Source organism: Thrips palmi, unplaced genomic scaffold (assembly GCF_012932325.1).
Source record: "Thrips palmi isolate BJ-2018 unplaced genomic scaffold, TpBJ-2018v1 HiC_scaffold_16, whole genome shotgun sequence".
NCBI classification, from domain to species: Eukaryota; Metazoa; Arthropoda; class Insecta; order Thysanoptera; family Thripidae; genus Thrips; species Thrips palmi.
The window spans coordinates 2,892,363-2,909,242 of NW_023144625.1; the positions used below are offsets into that span (position 1 = coordinate 2,892,363).

At 45.3% G+C, this 16,880-nt stretch overlaps 2 protein-coding genes across 2 annotated transcripts; both read right to left on the reverse strand.

Annotated features, from left to right (window-relative positions):
- Positions 1 to 1,103: 1,103 nt before the first annotated feature.
- LOC117642601 lies at positions 1,104 to 7,593 on the reverse strand. Its single transcript, XM_034380907.1, has 7 exons — positions 7,443 to 7,593; positions 4,870 to 4,905; positions 4,024 to 4,226; positions 3,136 to 3,259; positions 2,392 to 2,568; positions 1,431 to 1,606; positions 1,104 to 1,269 (listed from the first exon to the last, which is right to left on the reverse strand). The coding sequence occupies exons 1-7, from the start codon at positions 7,501 to 7,503 to the stop codon at positions 1,162 to 1,164; spliced, it is 885 nt and encodes a 294-aa protein (XP_034236798.1). The 5' UTR covers positions 7,504 to 7,593; the 3' UTR covers positions 1,104 to 1,161.
- A 2,544-nt stretch (positions 7,594 to 10,137) lies between these two features.
- On the reverse strand, positions 10,138 to 16,355 carry LOC117642848. Its single transcript, XM_034381442.1, has 2 exons — positions 16,295 to 16,355; positions 10,138 to 10,855 (listed from the first exon to the last, which is right to left on the reverse strand). Exons 1-2 carry the CDS (start codon positions 16,340 to 16,342, stop codon positions 10,499 to 10,501), a joined length of 405 nt encoding a protein of 134 aa, XP_034237333.1. The 5' UTR covers positions 16,343 to 16,355; the 3' UTR covers positions 10,138 to 10,498.
- Between the last annotated feature and the right edge of the window lie 525 nt (positions 16,356 to 16,880).

Below are 16,880 nucleotides of genomic sequence, written 5' to 3' on the forward strand. Positions count from 1 at the left end.
AGGAAAGCCCAAAAGAGTTTTTTCCCCCCCCGCTTAAAACCATACGAAGTATTTTGAGCATACATAATACAGACTAATTTCCTTTGTTATACGAAAAAATAGTTCGTAAAATACGAAGTATTTTCTTTTTTATTAGCTTATGCATACTCAAAGTACTTTGTTATAACAAGCTGCTTTTCTTTGTAAGGCCCAAAATAGTTTGTAAGGTTTTCTCAGTGTCAGTGTGGAATGAAGGAAGGGAATGAAGTGAAATTGTTCGTTAATTTCTTTTTCATGCCCGCAGAAACCACTCTGAGCGTGCCCGTCGTCCTTGCCCTCCTGGTCTCAGTCGGCGTCCTGATCCTCGGCATGGCTTTGACGAGTTAGTCCAGCAGCAATCCAGGATTTTTCCCAAAAGAGGGAGTAACGTGCACGCTTTAAGCCGTACGAGGTGTTTAGAGCATGTAGATTGATACTATCCAGTTTGTGCGAAATGATTAAAAACATACTTTGTAATTACAAAGCTTCCTTTTTTTTGCAAGGCCACAAAGAGTTTTGCAAGTTTTCGAGTGAGTGCATGGGGCAAAAGCAACGATTCCTGCCCAGCGTACAGTAGGCCCTATCTAGTAACGAAGGGGCATTCCCCCCCCCCCCCCCGGTCCACGCCTGTCAGAGCTCTACTGACACAACACAGTTAAGCAGCGACAGCACCCACCCCAGTCTCCCTCCAGCCAGGACGAATCGGCAGTTTCCAGTACCTTTACCTGGAGAAAATGCGTAATCGGACTTACAATTTCGCCTGTTCTCAAACTAGTCTTCGGGGCTTTTTTTCTAATTCCGTTCTAAGTTCTCATTGTGTTACTGAAAAGTATAAAATATTTGATTTGAAAATATGAAGTCGGAATTGGCCCCCTCACCATAAAACAGACGAAGAGGATTTTAGTACCAATCGGAGTTGCATTTTCAAGAAGTCTCCTTTGTGACTTATTTAAATGTAAAATACCTGTGTATTTTCCAAATGCTCAAATTGAACACACTATGACATTTGCAATGATTGTTACAGGGCATCGACTCGCATGCAATGGTACAGGCATTAACAGTGCATGAGTGAATTATGTGATCACTTATGGTTTGGAGCATAATTTATTGCAAATGACTTCGGCTCAACATAACATTGGCATCTTAGCAGGAAGTGTAGTAGGGGTCGGACACGAAGTAGACGTGCATGGTGAACAGGCCGTAGGTGTTGACCCAATCCTCCAAGCATGCGGGGGAGTTCGGTGCGATTTTCTGCAATACACGACTTGTGATAAAATTTGTTGCGATAAGGGCACAGCGAAGTTTTTCTCAAACTGTCAGGAAATGTAAACTTAAGGATAATTTTTGAATGGTGGTTTTAGTAACGTAATGCCATTATTTGTTCTTGCTTCGAAGTAAGTTCGGATACTGACCTTGGCCACCATCGCTGGCGGAGACTCGAACCACCCGCGGCCGTCGGTGCTGACCTTGCCGTACTGGACAAAGCCGAAGCCGTTGAGCTCCTGGGTGTCGGGGCCGTACAGCAGGAAGTAGGGGCGGTGGTCCTCGCACTTGCCGTCCTTGCGGAGCTCCTGGAAGTAGTGCTTGCCTGCCAACAACATCCAACAAAATTCAATACTTGTCGGCGCGGACAGACTCTGCCTCGTTTAGGAAAAATTCCTTATGAACCGAACTGTCAGTCAACTCTAGAATCTGAAGAGTGCGCAACTCTAGAAACTGGAGAGTGCGCAACTCTAGAAACTGGAGAGTGCGCAACTCTAGAAACTGATGAGTGCGCACGGCATGCTCCCTCCAGGGAGTCAACTACAAAGCACTCTCCATCCTACAGTGTGCTTGCAAGCTCGCTCTACCAAGCCAAGGAGCATGCTTGGCAAGCGCTCCTTGGTAAAGCATGCTTCAAAGCGCGCTCTCTATGATGAAAGCGTGCCTCTTCATTCCTATGAGGCCTCGTTATAGCGACGCAGCACGCTTTAGCCCTGGGGTGCGCTTGCAAGCAAGCTACACCGCTTGCCAAGCATGCTTGCAAGCACTCCCCAGGATGGAGCGTGCTTTGTGGTCAACTCCCTGGTAGAGCATGCCATGCACACTCTTCAGTTTCTAGAGTACGTTTAATGCATCCTACTGCATCAAATATTCATTGTAATGCATACGTATCTGCGTATGTATAACTCGAGGGGGAAAGCACTCGCGTAATAGTAGCGTAATAGCAGAAATTCTCCAAATTAGATGTATTTTAGGTTTTTTTTGTTTGTTTTCAGCTAAATCCTTAAAATTTTGAGGCGGAATAGAAACAATAGTCTGGTAGCAGGTTTTAAGAGTGATTTCCCCCTCGGTATAACTATGCACAGAAAAGTCCTCAGGAGCAAGCCGTACCCATGCCGAAGAAGCAGGACTGCTCAGTGAAGCCAGCAGACTCGGCCTTGGACTGGTGGGTGGCGACGTGGAGTCGGTTCGTCTCGGTGCCGTTGATGTCGGTCTGCAGGATGTAAATGCCGTTCGGGGCGGTGAGATCATCCTTGCTCAGAGTGCGACCACCGGCAAGAAGCTCCTCTGCGAAAACAAATTTATGATTGCGTTAAAACGAAAAACGGAAACCATGTTTGTGGTCTTTCAAACATTGTCTCCAGATTCAGGGTACATGAATTGACAGTGAATGACGGTGAATGTCGATGATGACGGTCACAACTTAACTTTACACTCGTTTCAGATTTGTTCGAATGTATTTCATTTCCTAAATCACAATTGGTACCGCTCACTTTGAAATGCCAAGAGAGGTGCTGTTCCGGGCAATGTGGGGTCCGTTTAGTTCCGTCCCACGATAAACGAAAGTAAAGTACCCTACACACTAAATGTCATGGGACTTTTTGTGCCCCATGAATGATGCAATTTTAAGCACATCCGGTGGTGATGCAATTTTGTGTCCGCCAGGCGGGACAAATTGTTTAGTGAAAGTACAATTTGCAGCAGGCGTCGGACAAAATGTGTCGCCAGACGGGAACAAAATTGTATCAGCGTCGGATGTGCTTAAAATTGCATAAATCGTGGGACAATAAAAGTCCGATGACATTGAGTGTGTATTGGCACAAAAGTTGTTTTTTGTGGAAGCTCTGGTATCACCCTTAGACTGGAAGAACACGGTGGCAGAGTAAACGACATCGAGGTCCGTTGGGTTCCAGTTCAACTCCCACTCTGGAACGTTTTGAAGGTCGAAGCCAGCAGCGTCGATCTCGCCTTTCTCAACCTGCAATGAGGGAGTAACGGGGTTGGTCCACAGTGCACCGTAAACGATTATCGCCAACCATTGCCAAAAGCTACGGAAATTTCGGTAAACAACTTGTGGTGATTCTCCGTAGGACCTTACCCTTACAGTGCTCTCTGTAGGACTACACAGTAGTCCAGGTCCTACGGAGAAGACTAGGCAGTCCTACGGAGAAGACTACGGAGAATATTAATATGAGGGCTACGGAGAATCCTGGCGGAAAAAAGTTACAGAATTTTCCGTACTTCTTTAGGCACAGTGAATGTTACCATGCTCGTCGATGGTGTGGTGGTGATTAAGAAAATTCAAGTGGATTTGTCCAATTCAGCACTATTTTTCGTCATCTGCTACGGTTTTCACAGGGATCCGTAACTTAAAAATTAAATCAACACTACTTGTAACGGTAAAGGTTCCTAGTCATAAGTTTTTTTTCTTGTTCGTTACAATGTGAGTAGTGTCAAGTCCGTTTGAATTCGATATCACGTCGTATTCAATTGAAAGTCACACAATCCTCGCAATCTAACGAATATGACATAATGTGTTTCTACCCACACTGCTAGAAAAAAGCAGCAAACCTTCAAAAATTCTTGGCAAAATTTTTATCACGAAAAAAGTGTACTTTCGAAGTACAACAATCGTATAAAGTACAATAGAACCGGCATTACAAGTGGAGTCCAGGCCTCGTTGCACTTTGTACAATTTGCGTTCTAATTTCAAGAAATGTTCCTTCCGAGCGTTGAACTCACCGACAAGCGGATGCCGGCCACGCTGCCCTGGAGGTCGAAGAGCACGCAGACGCGGTAGTCGCCCCAGCGGCAGTAAACGGTCGTGTTGTCCTGCGGCCTGTCATCACTGAAGAGCCAGCGGTCCTTCTGAGCCTCCTTCAGGGTCCGGGGCATCGTGAAGAAGCTCAGCTTGTGGAACGGGTCGGGGATGATGCTGTACGTCACTGAGAGGAGGACAACCGAATTTATTAAAATCGGCTGTGGTAAAATTGACTTCTTCGGACGGATGCTGCATTTAGTTGAAAGAAGTGTAAGGATCGAGCGGCGTGAGTGCGTTTTGGAAGTCGACTATGGTCATGTGAATTGAGAATCCAAATATTTAACTATTACAATCTGTGAAAATGTCAAGAATCTCGTCTGAGATTGCAGTAACAAAATTCTTATTAAATATAGTAACTTAAATCGCAATGAAATGTCATACACTTTCATATAAATTTTCATGAAATGAAATTTCATGGCGATTTTGTGCGATGAGGTTTTTAAACAGAAAAGTTATAATAATCATATTTATATGTTAAGAAATTATAATCTGAATTTAAGAGTGTATATAAGACCTGAAAATTTGAGTAATAAGGGGTAAAATTTGGGAAATGCGAAATCGGTGCGAAATTGAAAGTATCATTTGACTTGTTGAAATAAGTGTGACCCACTCCATTGTTCCGCTTCGCGACGGGATGCGTGAGATTGTGGTATCTGAACTAACCGACAACGGATTAATCTGTTAAGTGCCTGTATATGATGGCATTACACTCCCTTTGTGAGTTCCCCATGACATAACGCCGAAAGGCCAAAGACCTCAAAGCTTACCAATGAACTTGTTCTGGACAGTGCCTGAATGGAACCCTGCGAAAAGAAATGGTTTAGGTAATACATTAATGTAATGGGTTGACGATGGCCAAAAATAGAAAAATAAAACTAGTCCGACTTTGTCATCTCCGAAAACGATCAGTTGCTTGGGGAAGACAATTAAAGCAACGACTCAAAGGGAAAAGATCACCGGCCGGCACAGCGATGCACTGTTAGAAATCCAGCCGTTTTAGAACGGAAAATTCGTGCAAAGTTTAAAAACGACTACTGATGTTCTCAAACGGCAAATCTCTGTTTTAAAACAAAAAATAATAATTCTAGAACAAAATTTTACCATTTGGTGATGAAAAATGCGCTTTCAAAACAAAAATCTGTTTGGAAACAGAAATTACGTGTTCACAAACGAAAAAACATCATTCGCACAACGCCCTTTTCTGTTATTTCCATTAACGGTAGGCATTGTTTTAAAAATTTGCGTTACTTTTTCCGTTTGAAAATGGTGCAAGTCATTCCTACCTTTGCTCGTCATTTTCACCGAACTGGTTTCAGTTACTGACGGCATTGCAATTCGAAATGGTCATCCGACATGTTGTATATCATATGACACTATCAGGTTAGACCAAATATTCCTCGTTTCCCGGCAACAAGCAAAAGTATTTTGGCTGCTTACGGCTGAACCGCTCTGTTTGAGAACGGAGGATTTTTAACAGTGTGCGACTGCACTGAGATTCCAAACGCTAATATAGGACATATGGTGCAATGCACTGAGATATCGCACCATACGTGCAATGCCACATAGCCATATTGCACCTTACGTGCAATGCGTTACGAACATGCATGGGAATGGCGAGGCAGGCATTGCACTTCATGTGCGATGCAAGAGCATTGCACCAATTGACGCTATATTCATAGTGTTTGGGTTCACAGAGTGTTCCTTATATTTATCTTCTGGCGATTTTCTGCACTATAGAATACTTTTAATTTTTATTTTCCTTCAGAATCAATCATATACAATCATAACAGTCATTGGCACATTCACGTCCAATGCCCTGAAATGCGAGCTTAACAATTGTTGAAACGTGACCCGGCCGTTTACTTAGGATGTCTCATTCACTTGAACGCGGATCGACGTTAAGGTAAAAAATCAATTGTGGGTCACATTTTTTAAAATTCCGAATTAAGGCCTTTAATTTTGACCTTGTGACAAAAGTGCATGTGCGGCCTTTAACTATGGTCCTTGGACTAAGTTTTGCAGCATAGCAGCCTTGTCTATCACCCTTATTTACTAAGCTGTGGCTGTTTTAAAAATAGTCTGTTTTGGCCCACAATTGATTTTTGGAACCAGTTGTGGGTCAGCAATGTAGAAAGCTCAAATTTGGATATGATTTGCTTGAATGCAAGAGGAATTCACTTTTGAATTTATTTTTCGGAATCGTGAAAACTGCAGGATCTGTAGCACAATGAATCAATTCTGGGTCATATCAATTGTGGGCCATTTCGTCTTTTTGCTTGTAAATTGACCACTTTAGCAAGATATTTTCTTATTTTCATTAATAAAAGGCCCCTGGTTCTCAAAAAACCAAGCAGGCACGTTATTCACTTAAAGAGGAAAAATACATAAACAGGCTTATTTCACTGTGAGACAGATGTGACTTAAACGTCCTGGATTAGAGACGAAACTTTTATAGTGCATATTCTAGGGCCGCCGGTGTGGTAGACAATCCAACACCACACCCTGTCATCGTGAGGTATTGCTACAGTTTATAATCTATTTCAGTCAGAATATTTAGTCTGTAGGGATTGATTTGACTCCTACAGGGCCGGACTGGCCTCGGGTGCCTGGCCTGCAGTTAGAGGGCGGTCCCCTTCCGGGCGCTATGTAAGCCCCGCCATGCCGCCCCCCCCCCAACAAAAAAAACCTTATGGCGGACTGGAAGTAACAGAGAGTGTTGTCATTCGGGGCTGTAGCCTAAGCTTAACAACCTTCGTATCGTAATACTAAATGTGACAGAGCAGATGGAATTTACTGTGATACATCAGCCATTCAGAAGCCCAGAAAACAAAAAAAATATGAGAAGAACTACCGTAAAATTCGTCTAAAATAATGGGTCGGACATGATAGCGAACGCTACTTTGCCATCACCCGCGCACCATGGCATCGAATGATTTCGGCTGTACTATGGTAAATTCATGTTCCCTGACCTATTATGAACCTAAATCAGCAAGGGCGTCCCGTTTTATCTCGTAATAGCTTCACGGTGGCAATCCAAAGAACAAACGATTTTTCGCCTCGTTGGATAGGCGCTTTTTTCACGACATTTTGAAGGGCCTTCCTTTGAAGCCTGATAGGAGCTGTCACAGTCGTCGCTCGGACATACACGCTATTTGGGGAGACAAAGTAAGCTTGGAGGAAGGTCTACCGCGAAATTCAAATCGATTCAATCTCCGTCGGGTCTGCGGTGACCCGCCGAAAAAAATGACCCACAATTGATTTGTGACCCACAATTGATTTTTTACCTTACAACGAACGTGACAAAATTCACGTTCCATAATAACGAAGTCGTGGTACTTACAGGCTGTGGCGCCGGCGGCCATCGCCACAACGGCGACGACGAGAAGGGCGAGACGCGCCATGGTGTTGTTTGTGCAAAGACAGAACTGCCGACTCGAACGTCCGCCTTGTCTTTTATATGCTTACTCAATCGGGGCACTGATTGTCCGCCGTAAGTAATTGACGCGTAGGGCACGCAAGCAGCGGACTGCTCCTTATCGGTTCATCACTCGATTAGAAAGTAATCTAGCAGTCATCAGATTTGCAAAGGCAAAGGACGATACAGCTGCACAAGAAGCACGATTTTTTGGCTGCGCGATAAGCAAAAAGTCGTATCACTGTAGCAAAAACCTGCGGAAAATTCTGTTACTTTTTTAGGCACGAAGTAGCCTTATAGTATACCCAGGATTCAGCCGGTGCGAGATTCAATTCGTGTGGCCCTTTATGTATTTTGGAAATTTTCTATAGGATTTTAATGAGATTTTACAGACTGGTAGAACTTTGAACGCTGATTCTAATGCTGAAATGTGGTTAAAAAGTTAACGGCCAATTTTGAGAAATTTGCTGTTAAAATCGCTGTTTCCATGGCAAAACTCGACTCGTCAAGGAAAAAGGAAGGGAGTGGGGGGAGGAGCCGGACCCGACCAATAGCTGAGCTCCTTTTCGGCCCTGTACAGCTTACCCCAAAAGATGAAAAAGCACGTTCGAAATGAAAAATCTCTTTGACTGCAGCTAGAAGAGATCCAACAATAGAATTGGATGTCGTTTCGAACGTGGCCATTTGGATCGGCCGGCCGGCCAGTGACTTTTTATTAGAGTGTTCCGCACCAATCCCGCACCGCTGCGATGTTGTTTTTGTTGTTGTTTTGTTGAAAATTTTTGTTACTCTTCAAATCGGAGTGAATTGAGCCATTTAACTGCGTACCTGTGCACATGCATCTGTGAATTATATTTTCCTTAATGTAGTTTAAGAGTCGCTTTAAGACTTTTACTTTCTTTTTGAATAAGCTGGTCATGTAGCTGCCCCTAGCGAGGTTGGATGGTACTTCTGATTCAGTTAGCACCACGAACACTTCGCTCCACCTCGCGACTTTCAGTGCTCATGTTCCTCGAACAAGACTCACCCGCGTTTCGAGACCATCCCTCTCGAGTTTATAAAGTTTGTCAAGCCAACCGTCGTGGCGTTGCTACATTGTGAGTGAGAACTATTACACAGAATTGAAGAAAACATGACTAGAGAACCTTTTGAAACAAGCCAAACAATTCAACGTCAGCAACAATGGAGGGGCAGTTTTAATGCGCGACTCTACTCGTGTTTTCAGCTTCGCGATTTTCGCAAGGGCGCAGACGCCGACAAAATTGTTGCCAACCCGCGAAAATTAATTTACTGCCTTCTTTCTGCTACCAAAATTTTCATAATGATGGACTGCAAAGATGTTCCTTTGTCAGATCACTGTGGAATACATTGGCATTGGAATTTTTCGAATTTCCCGGCATTTTGATTTCTCTTTATTGCCAAGTTTAAATTTTGACGGGTGGCACATCGACCACATTGGTACCACTGCCATTCGTAGCCACCCTTGAGCCACCCCCTACCTATTACATAACTTTTTTGCTTTCCCCACACTCCTACCCAAATTGACTTCGTGACTCCTAGGATTTCTTGAAATCGTATTTTTTTTCTTTGGGCCATGATTCTCCGTGGCCACTTTTCCTTTTTCTCCGTAGGATCTTTCAGCTTTTACCGTGGGGTCTCGCAGTATTCTCCACAGGACTTTCCAGTGTTCTCCGTAGGACTATACAGTCTGTAAGGGAGATGACTGTAGGGTTCTACGGAGGAGACTGTACGGTCCTACGGAGAATATTGATAAGAGGGCTACGGAGAATTATCACAAGTTGTTTACAGAATTTTCCGTAGTTTTTTGCCATAGTGTAACTAGGATTGTTTATTTCTTTGTCGGTCCGGACTTCTCTCAAACGACCCGGCTGGGGTTTTTGCAGGGTCATCCGACATGTCCTTATATCACCAAACACCTAAACGCAATGTTTTATTTCAAAAAAGCGTTCTAGTTGTTGACGAGTGAAGAATAAGTGGACCGCAATACGGAAAATGGCCCCGGCACCGACTACTTAACACGTGTTCGAGTGCATTTATTATAAAGTTTTCTGCAGCGTCACTTATTTTATTTCAAGAGCAAATAGGGTAAGGTTACCAAATATGGATCACTTTTTAGAAATGTCCTGTATTTCGGCTAAGCGATGGCCCAAATTTTCATCGATGCACTCCGAGATAACCACAAAGGCAACCTCCTCTCAGGAGCTGAACATTCAATAGGAAATACTTTGATATTTACAGGGCTATGGAATTTCGCTGATTTTAGTGATCCGTATTTGGGTGTGACTCAAACAAAAAAGAACAACCCTGTGTTTTTGTTCAAGGCGAGACATTTGACCCCTTTCGTGAGGCGGTCCACTTTCAAGTGGACCTGGTTTGGCCGGCGACCGGTTGTGGTTTTTATTGATCGATTTGAACTTGACGCGTGCGCGGTTTGAACTTTTTGAACATCCCGCATCCCGCCGTTCTGCTTTCTTCTTATAGGCTAGTTCAAGTTTTAGCAGGAGTAATTACAGCGTCGTTGTCTCGGAAATTGTCTTCTATGTTTTAGAAATTTGCGATGAACTCAGGAAATTTGTTGTTAATTTACTGAGAAAGGAGGTTAAGTTATGAGAAGTGGCACATTTTTTTATTTGAACCATTTTCCGTTAGCATCAACGGATCACGGTCTTCGATTGTTGCAAATTTATTTTTCAGTCGTTCACTGTTATTCAACGAATGTGACGTCATGTTCGTTAGAACGTGAATTTCGTCACACGGTGTCACATTCGTTTGAAACTGAAACGAACGGCCGCCTAATTATGGCGTCACATTCGTTTGATTGTGGATCGGATATTCATTACGAATGTGACATCAAATTCTAACGAACGTGACAAAATTCACATTCAAACGAATACTATGGCGTCACATTCGTTGCAGTGTTTGTGGAGAACTAGTTTGCGCAGGGGATTTTGGTTACGTCATCATGCCGCGGAGCCTCGCAGGGCTTCAATGGCGTCCTCGGCTGCGCCGGCGACGACCTTGGTGACGCCCTTGCCGACGGCGACGCCCACGGTGGCGGCGTTCTGGGCCGCATCGACGCCGGACTTGGCGGTGCGAGAGGTCAGGTCGGCGGCGCCCTGGCCGGCCCTGATGGCGGCGCGGGCGGCGGACTCGCCAGCGCCGATGGCGGACCTGGCCGCCTCGCCGCCCAGGCGCCTCGCGCCCTCGCCGAGAGACACGCCGGCACCGGCAGCGCCCTCCGCGAGGGACAGGCCGCCGCGAGCGAGGTTGCCCACCGTGCCGGCCACGCCACGGAGTCCCAAGCCGCCAGCCAAGTCCTGAGCACCCGGATAAAAACAGGGATCATCAATACACTTATCATTTAATGAAGTGTTGTACACGGTTAAAACGGACCCTGCTCTTGTCAAAAAGCAGACATAGTCGATTTCCAGGATGTTCCTGGGAAAACCAGGAACCGTTTTCAAATGTTAGAAGGGTTTGTATCCCGTTTAAAAACGAAAACAGCCAGAATCTGGCCGAAACAGTTGCAAATCGCTTCCGAACGCTTCACCAGCGCCGGGGGGCTCTGAGGTCGGGGCAGTCCGACATCCTTGCCGACATCCTTCCGAATTTTCCGGGGCAGGCACCCCGAAGTCCTTCTGAGACGCTGAACGCCGTCAGAAAGATTTCCGGCCGCACCGATGATCCCGTCACAGTACACTTCACAAAGTCGGCAAATTCACATTTTCAAATTAAGTATACGGTAGTTTTAAATTTCGTTTCTGGAATTTTGAGCTCAAATTTTCTAAGGGGTATCAACGCTAAAATTAACAAGTGCCAGATTTTGGTAATTATTGGGTAAAAGTCGGAAGACCCCGTCGGAAGGATTTCAGGGTCGCCGCTTCGGCAACACCCGAAGTCCTTCCGATTTCGGGTGTTTTCATTTTTAAACAGGTCAATGAGAGGCATTTTTTTTAAGAAGTCCGATCGTGGAACACGACCGATGCCGATTTCCTCCATTTTTTGGTCAAAGGTAGTCCTTGTGGGTCTAAGAAAGGCCACAAATTTTTGGGGTCGAAATATGCACCGTTCAGATTCTATGGGCAATTTTCGTTTTCTCTGACAACTTTTCACATAATATGGCCAAAATTGAAAAATCACCTTTCTGAGGCCTCAATGCACTCGATTGAGCTCAAAATGTGGTGTCTTATGTAAAATCACGCGAGGAACACGAATCCGGTGCCCGTTTGTTGATAGGACAACCCAAACAGATGTTATGACTGTTTTTCAGGTTTTGTAGTGGTTTTTACTTTTCTTGGGGTTTTGGTGTTCGGCATCGATTTTCGCCAATCCGATGAGTGGATTTTAAAGATAAAGGACCAATCTATCATACTACGAGATAAAAAGTTTGTGTACGCCGCGTGAAAAGCAGTGGCGCTGCAAAAATTGAAAAACCGTCATTTCTGGGTAGTTTTAGATCAGATAAGCCACCTTTCACGTGACCGTCTCCGCCCCATATTCAGTCTAATTATTGTCCCAAGTGATGTCAGAGTTGGTGTGAAATTTCACCGCTGTAGCTCAAGTAGTTTGGAAATGGCAGCTTTCTAAAGTTTTGCAATCACGTAAGGCATTTACTTTAAGTAGAATTGCGGTAAATGTGAACACTTGTCACAGATCGGGTAATAAATGAGATAGATGAGTGCGTCAAAGTTCTCTAAGCGTAATTTTGAACAAGGAATTCGATTTTGCTGGTACGAAGACCCTAGGCGAACTCTGAAGTTGGAAAAAAGGCCATTTTTATGTGGTTTGCACGAAAACGTAGTTTTAGAGTACGCCTAGGGTCTTCGTACCGGCAAAATCGAATTCCTTGTTCAAAATTACGCTTAGAGAACTTTGACGCACTCATCTATCTCATTTATTACCCGATCTGTGACAAGTGTTCACATTTACCGCAATTATACTTTAAGTAAATGCCTTACGTGATTGCAAAACTTTAGAAAGCTGCCATTTCCAAACTACTTGAGCTACAGCGGTGAAATTTCACACCAACTCTGACATCACTTGGGACAATAATTAGACTGAATATGGGGCGGAGACGGTCACGTGAAAGGTGGCTTATCTGATCTAAAACTACCCAGAAATGACGGTTTTTCAATTTTTGCAGCGCCACTGCTTTTCACGCGGCGTACACAAACTTTTTATCTCGTAGTATGATAGATTGGTCCTTTATCTTTAAAATCCACTCATCGGATTGGCGAAAATCGATGCCGAACACCAAAACCCCAAGAAAAGTAAAAACCACTACAAAACCTGAAAAACAGTCATAACATCTGTTTGGGTTGTCCTATCAACAAACGGGCACCGGATTCGTGTTCCTCGCGTGATTTTACATAAGACACCACATTTTGAGCTCAATCGAGTGCATAGAGGCCTCAGAAAGGTGATTTTTCAATTTTGGCCATATTATGTGAAAAGTTGTCAGAGAAAACGAAAATTGCCCATAGAATCTGAACGGTGCATATTTCGGCCCCAAAAATTTGTGGCCTTTCTTAGACCCACAAGGACTACCTTTGACCAAAAAATGGAGGAAATCGGCATCGGTCGTGTTCCACGATCGGACTTCTTAAAAAAATGCCTCTGAATATTCATAGCGTTTCGAATCTCCGTGCATTGTAAGACATTTGCACTACCGGGGAAAATCAGGAACCGTTTCTGGCGTGGTTTTGAAAACCCTCTTTTAACCTCTCCTGTTGCTTTTTTTAAAGTCATGTTATGCGGGAAAAGACGTGTCATGACGTCGTACTTGTGTGCAAAACAGATGTTTTTGTGGCAATCAATCGATTTACGAAAGCGAGAGTCAATGGTACAACTCTCTGCGATTGACAGAGTTGAAAAATGATAGGAATTCAGAAATTTTGTCATGTAACTTCATTAACATACGCAATGCCCATTGTTTGACCCTTTTCGTCTTTTCCGAGGCTTTTGGGAAAATACGGAATTTTCCGAAAATTTCCGTATTTTTTCCCGGAAATTTTCCGGCATTAGAATCACTCCTCTTTTACCTGAGCAGCAGCGATGCCGGTGCGAGCGAGGTCCCCGCCGATGCCCATGATGGCGCGGGTGCCGTCGAGGCCGAGGGCGGCCACCGCGTCGGCGGCGCCGACGGCCCTGCGAGCGCCACCGGCCGCGAGCGCAGCGCCGCCCCTGATCAGCCCCAGCCCCGCACTGGCCGCTCCGCGCGCCGCGCCGATGCCCAGCCGCGCGGTGCCGGCCGCGGCGTTGGCGGCCAGCTGCCCCGCGTCCCAGCCCACCAGGCTGGCGTCCCGCGCCACGCCCACGCCGCCGCGCAGCGCGTCCAGCGCTGCACCCAGGGCCCGCCGCTCGGGAGGGCTGGGCGCCAGCGGCCGCCTGCACACGGAGAAAATGACCGTATCAACCTTGAGTACATACTTTATATCAATATAACGAACAAAACCCTACATAAATATTGAGGAAATAGTACTTTTTAGCAGATGATACGTTCACGTATCAGCGTGCTTGTACTCTCGTGCAGAGAGTACCGAGTTTCCGGCTAGCCAGGCAGCAGTTGCCTCGTTGCCTGACTAGCAAGCCTAGAAGAGGCCGAGCGCCTCGCTGGCAAGGCAGCGGCTGGCTGGCCTGCCTAGAAGATTATGAGCGGAGGGCCCGCAGCGTGCCGCGCCGTCGCGCCGCGCCGCGCCGCGCGCCGCACATGGATCGGGGCGCCTGCGGGGGCTCGGGTTGCGCGCGCGGCGTATAACCTCGACACCCAGCTCTCTAGTACTCATGAAGTGCGTCCCTCGCGTAGCGCGTCGTTACGAGACGCTGCTAGCACGCATCGCCTAGCTGCCCCCCTCGCCCATTCCCTTGCCGAGACGCCACGTCCCGCCGCGCCCCGCCACACCCCGCAGCAGTCTACACACACACGCACTTGAGCCTTGAGTGCGTAGAACGCATAGTGCAGCGCCCCCCCGAACCCCTGCCCCTCTCGAGAAGCGGCGCGTCGGCAGTCGGCGGTGTGCGCCACTCTTGCTTATCTATCTTGAGGTCGGGTTCGGTTGGCGCGCCGGCCGGCCGGCCCCGCTTGGAGATGTGGCTGACACGCCGCGTGCCGCAAGGCGCCTTGCCCTAGTACCGAACACAACTTTTACGGGTATTGAGTATTTATGTGATTAGCCACCAAATTGTGCATCCTCACGTTGAAACAACGAAAATGATACCCAACACAAGTGGTATCGGACATATGAGTGTCCCACCGTCATTGCGAACATGTTTAACACAAAACTATGGCACGTTAGGATATTCAAAAGTTATACTAAAATTGACATTTTCATGAATTATCATGTGTTAGAAATTTGTGAAAAAAAGAGTTCCGAGTGTTTACTCTTTGAAAGAAATTGACAAAATGTCACATTCATACATTTCAATAAACATTCTCATAAGTATCATCTGCTTTCACGTTAGCGTTAGCGTTAACGTTTTTTTTTTGCTGTGTAAAATACTCTTTAACAATGGACAAAAAGTCAATAACAGTCTGAGAGTGTACTAGTGGAGGAAAGGCATAGTTTGAAGTCTCACTGGAAAAACAAAATTAAAACCATGCCCATACAGAGCGTAAACGGTTTACCCCCGAGGAACGGAGTTCATCTTTAAATGCTCGCACAGTAAATGTCTTGCGGTGAAAGGCTGCGCCACCATATTATGGTGGAGATTTTCTCCATAATACAAACGAAATTCGTCAAAACAGGTATGAGGTATAGGGAATTCTCAATGGTGTGGCAAAGTCAGCTGCACCACCGTAGAACATTTTCACCATAATATAGAGAATCTTCACGGTACAACATTTAGAGGGCTTGGGAAGGGTGTGAATTGCACACTAAATTCTTATGGACTTTTTTAATGCATAATGAAGCATTTTTTATGCATAGTTATGCATGCTTAGAAACGTCCATAAGGTATGTATAAAATTATGCATCACTGTGTACATTTTATGCATCTTCCTGCATAAAATGTTCACAGTGATGCATAATTTTATACATACCTTATGGACGTTTCTAAGCATGCATAACTATGCATAAAAAAGTCCATAAGAATTTAGTGTGTGGCGTATGACTTTCAGGCACAGATCTTATGCCCTTCCACTGCAAATTCAAAGGTAATACTTCACCCTCATTCCAAGAACATGACATCACGTTGAAACGAATATGACAAAATGTGATGTCACGTTCCTGGAAAGAGAGTGTTGAGTATCATTTTTGGTAAAGGTCCTGGTAAAGGACCTGGTAAAAACAATCGAAAACACACGGTCCGACTTGGGCGGGATTGATGGGTCAGGCCACCTTCACAGACCTTTTTGGTAATGCAGTTATAAGTACCTTCGATTTGAAGTCCCAATCAAAAAATTTAAAAGGGACCACCAAATTATGGGTGAAATACACTGCAAATCCAAGTGGGTCACAGGCATGCACGAGATAACGTGGTACAAACTGTCTCGCGCTTGTAAGTGGGACAAATCCAAATCCGTCTCCTACATTTTCTAGCGCAATGCCTTGTAATTTAGTGACTCGATGTCCTTTTTTTGCAGTGAACGGCCGCAAATTGACATCTGACCCATGGAGGTAAATGCTCGACAGAAGTGTCCTTGTACCAAGGCTTTTTAGGGTTTGCGTAGGAAATGTAACACTGCCGCCATTGCGCTTAAAGTCTGTTTGCTACGTGATCCCGGCATCAAATTTGGAACAGATGAGTTGACCACTTACCTGCCAAACGCAGCCTACTAAGATAATTCCTAGTACACAACTCTGCATCTTGTTCACAGGTTCGCAATCAGCGTTTGAAGAAAGCCGAACCCGGCTCTACTTATATCGACCGACGCGGCTACTTTGAGCAGGTGTCGAAAAGGGTGCATTCGAAAGCGACTCTCTCATTTCGGCCACACACGTTACCGAAAAGGGCAACGCGCGTATGTTTCGGAAGCAGCCTGTTCGGCGTCTTGGTAAATAACAAGAGACAGGCAGATGTTAATGACCGCCAGTGCAACGACTTGTTTACTCCGAAGTTTGCCACAGAAAGGAACTGCACTGCGCTGGTAAAGCTGGTGCGGAGTACTGCGTCTCATTCGAGCAAACAATGACACATGCAGGCCTTACACTCCATTCCCGGAACGTGACATCACGTTGAAACGAACGTGACAAAATGTCACATTCGTTTGATTGTGAATTGGCCAAAAATCAGCTTGTTCACATTCAAACGAACACCTTTCTTCATTGTTATCAAAATCTTAAAAAATACCGGAGAAGTTGTGTGTGTGGGGGGATGTGCCTCCGATCTTTGGTACCTTAATTC

Coding starts and splice junctions, on each gene's coding strand:
- LOC117642848 (XM_034381442.1), bottom strand. CDS start 16,342: ATGCAGAGTTGTGTACTAGGAATTATCTTAGTAGGCTGCGTTTGGCAG. Junction 10,856..16,294: donor TAGTAGGCTGCGTTTGGCAG/GTAAGTGGTCAA, acceptor CCGGGTGCTCAG/GACTTGGCTGGCGGCTTGGG.
- LOC117642601 (XM_034380907.1), bottom strand. CDS start 7,503: ATGGCGCGTCTCGCCCTTCTCGTCGTCGCCGTTGTGGCGATGGCCGCC. Junction 3,260..4,023: donor TGGCCGGCATCCGCTTGTCG/GTGAGTTCAACG, acceptor CCCTCATTGCAG/GTTGAGAAAGGCGAGATCGA. Junction 2,569..3,135: donor CGTGTTCTTCCAGTCTAAGG/GTGATACCAGAG, acceptor TTGTTTTCGCAG/AGGAGCTTCTTGCCGGTGGT.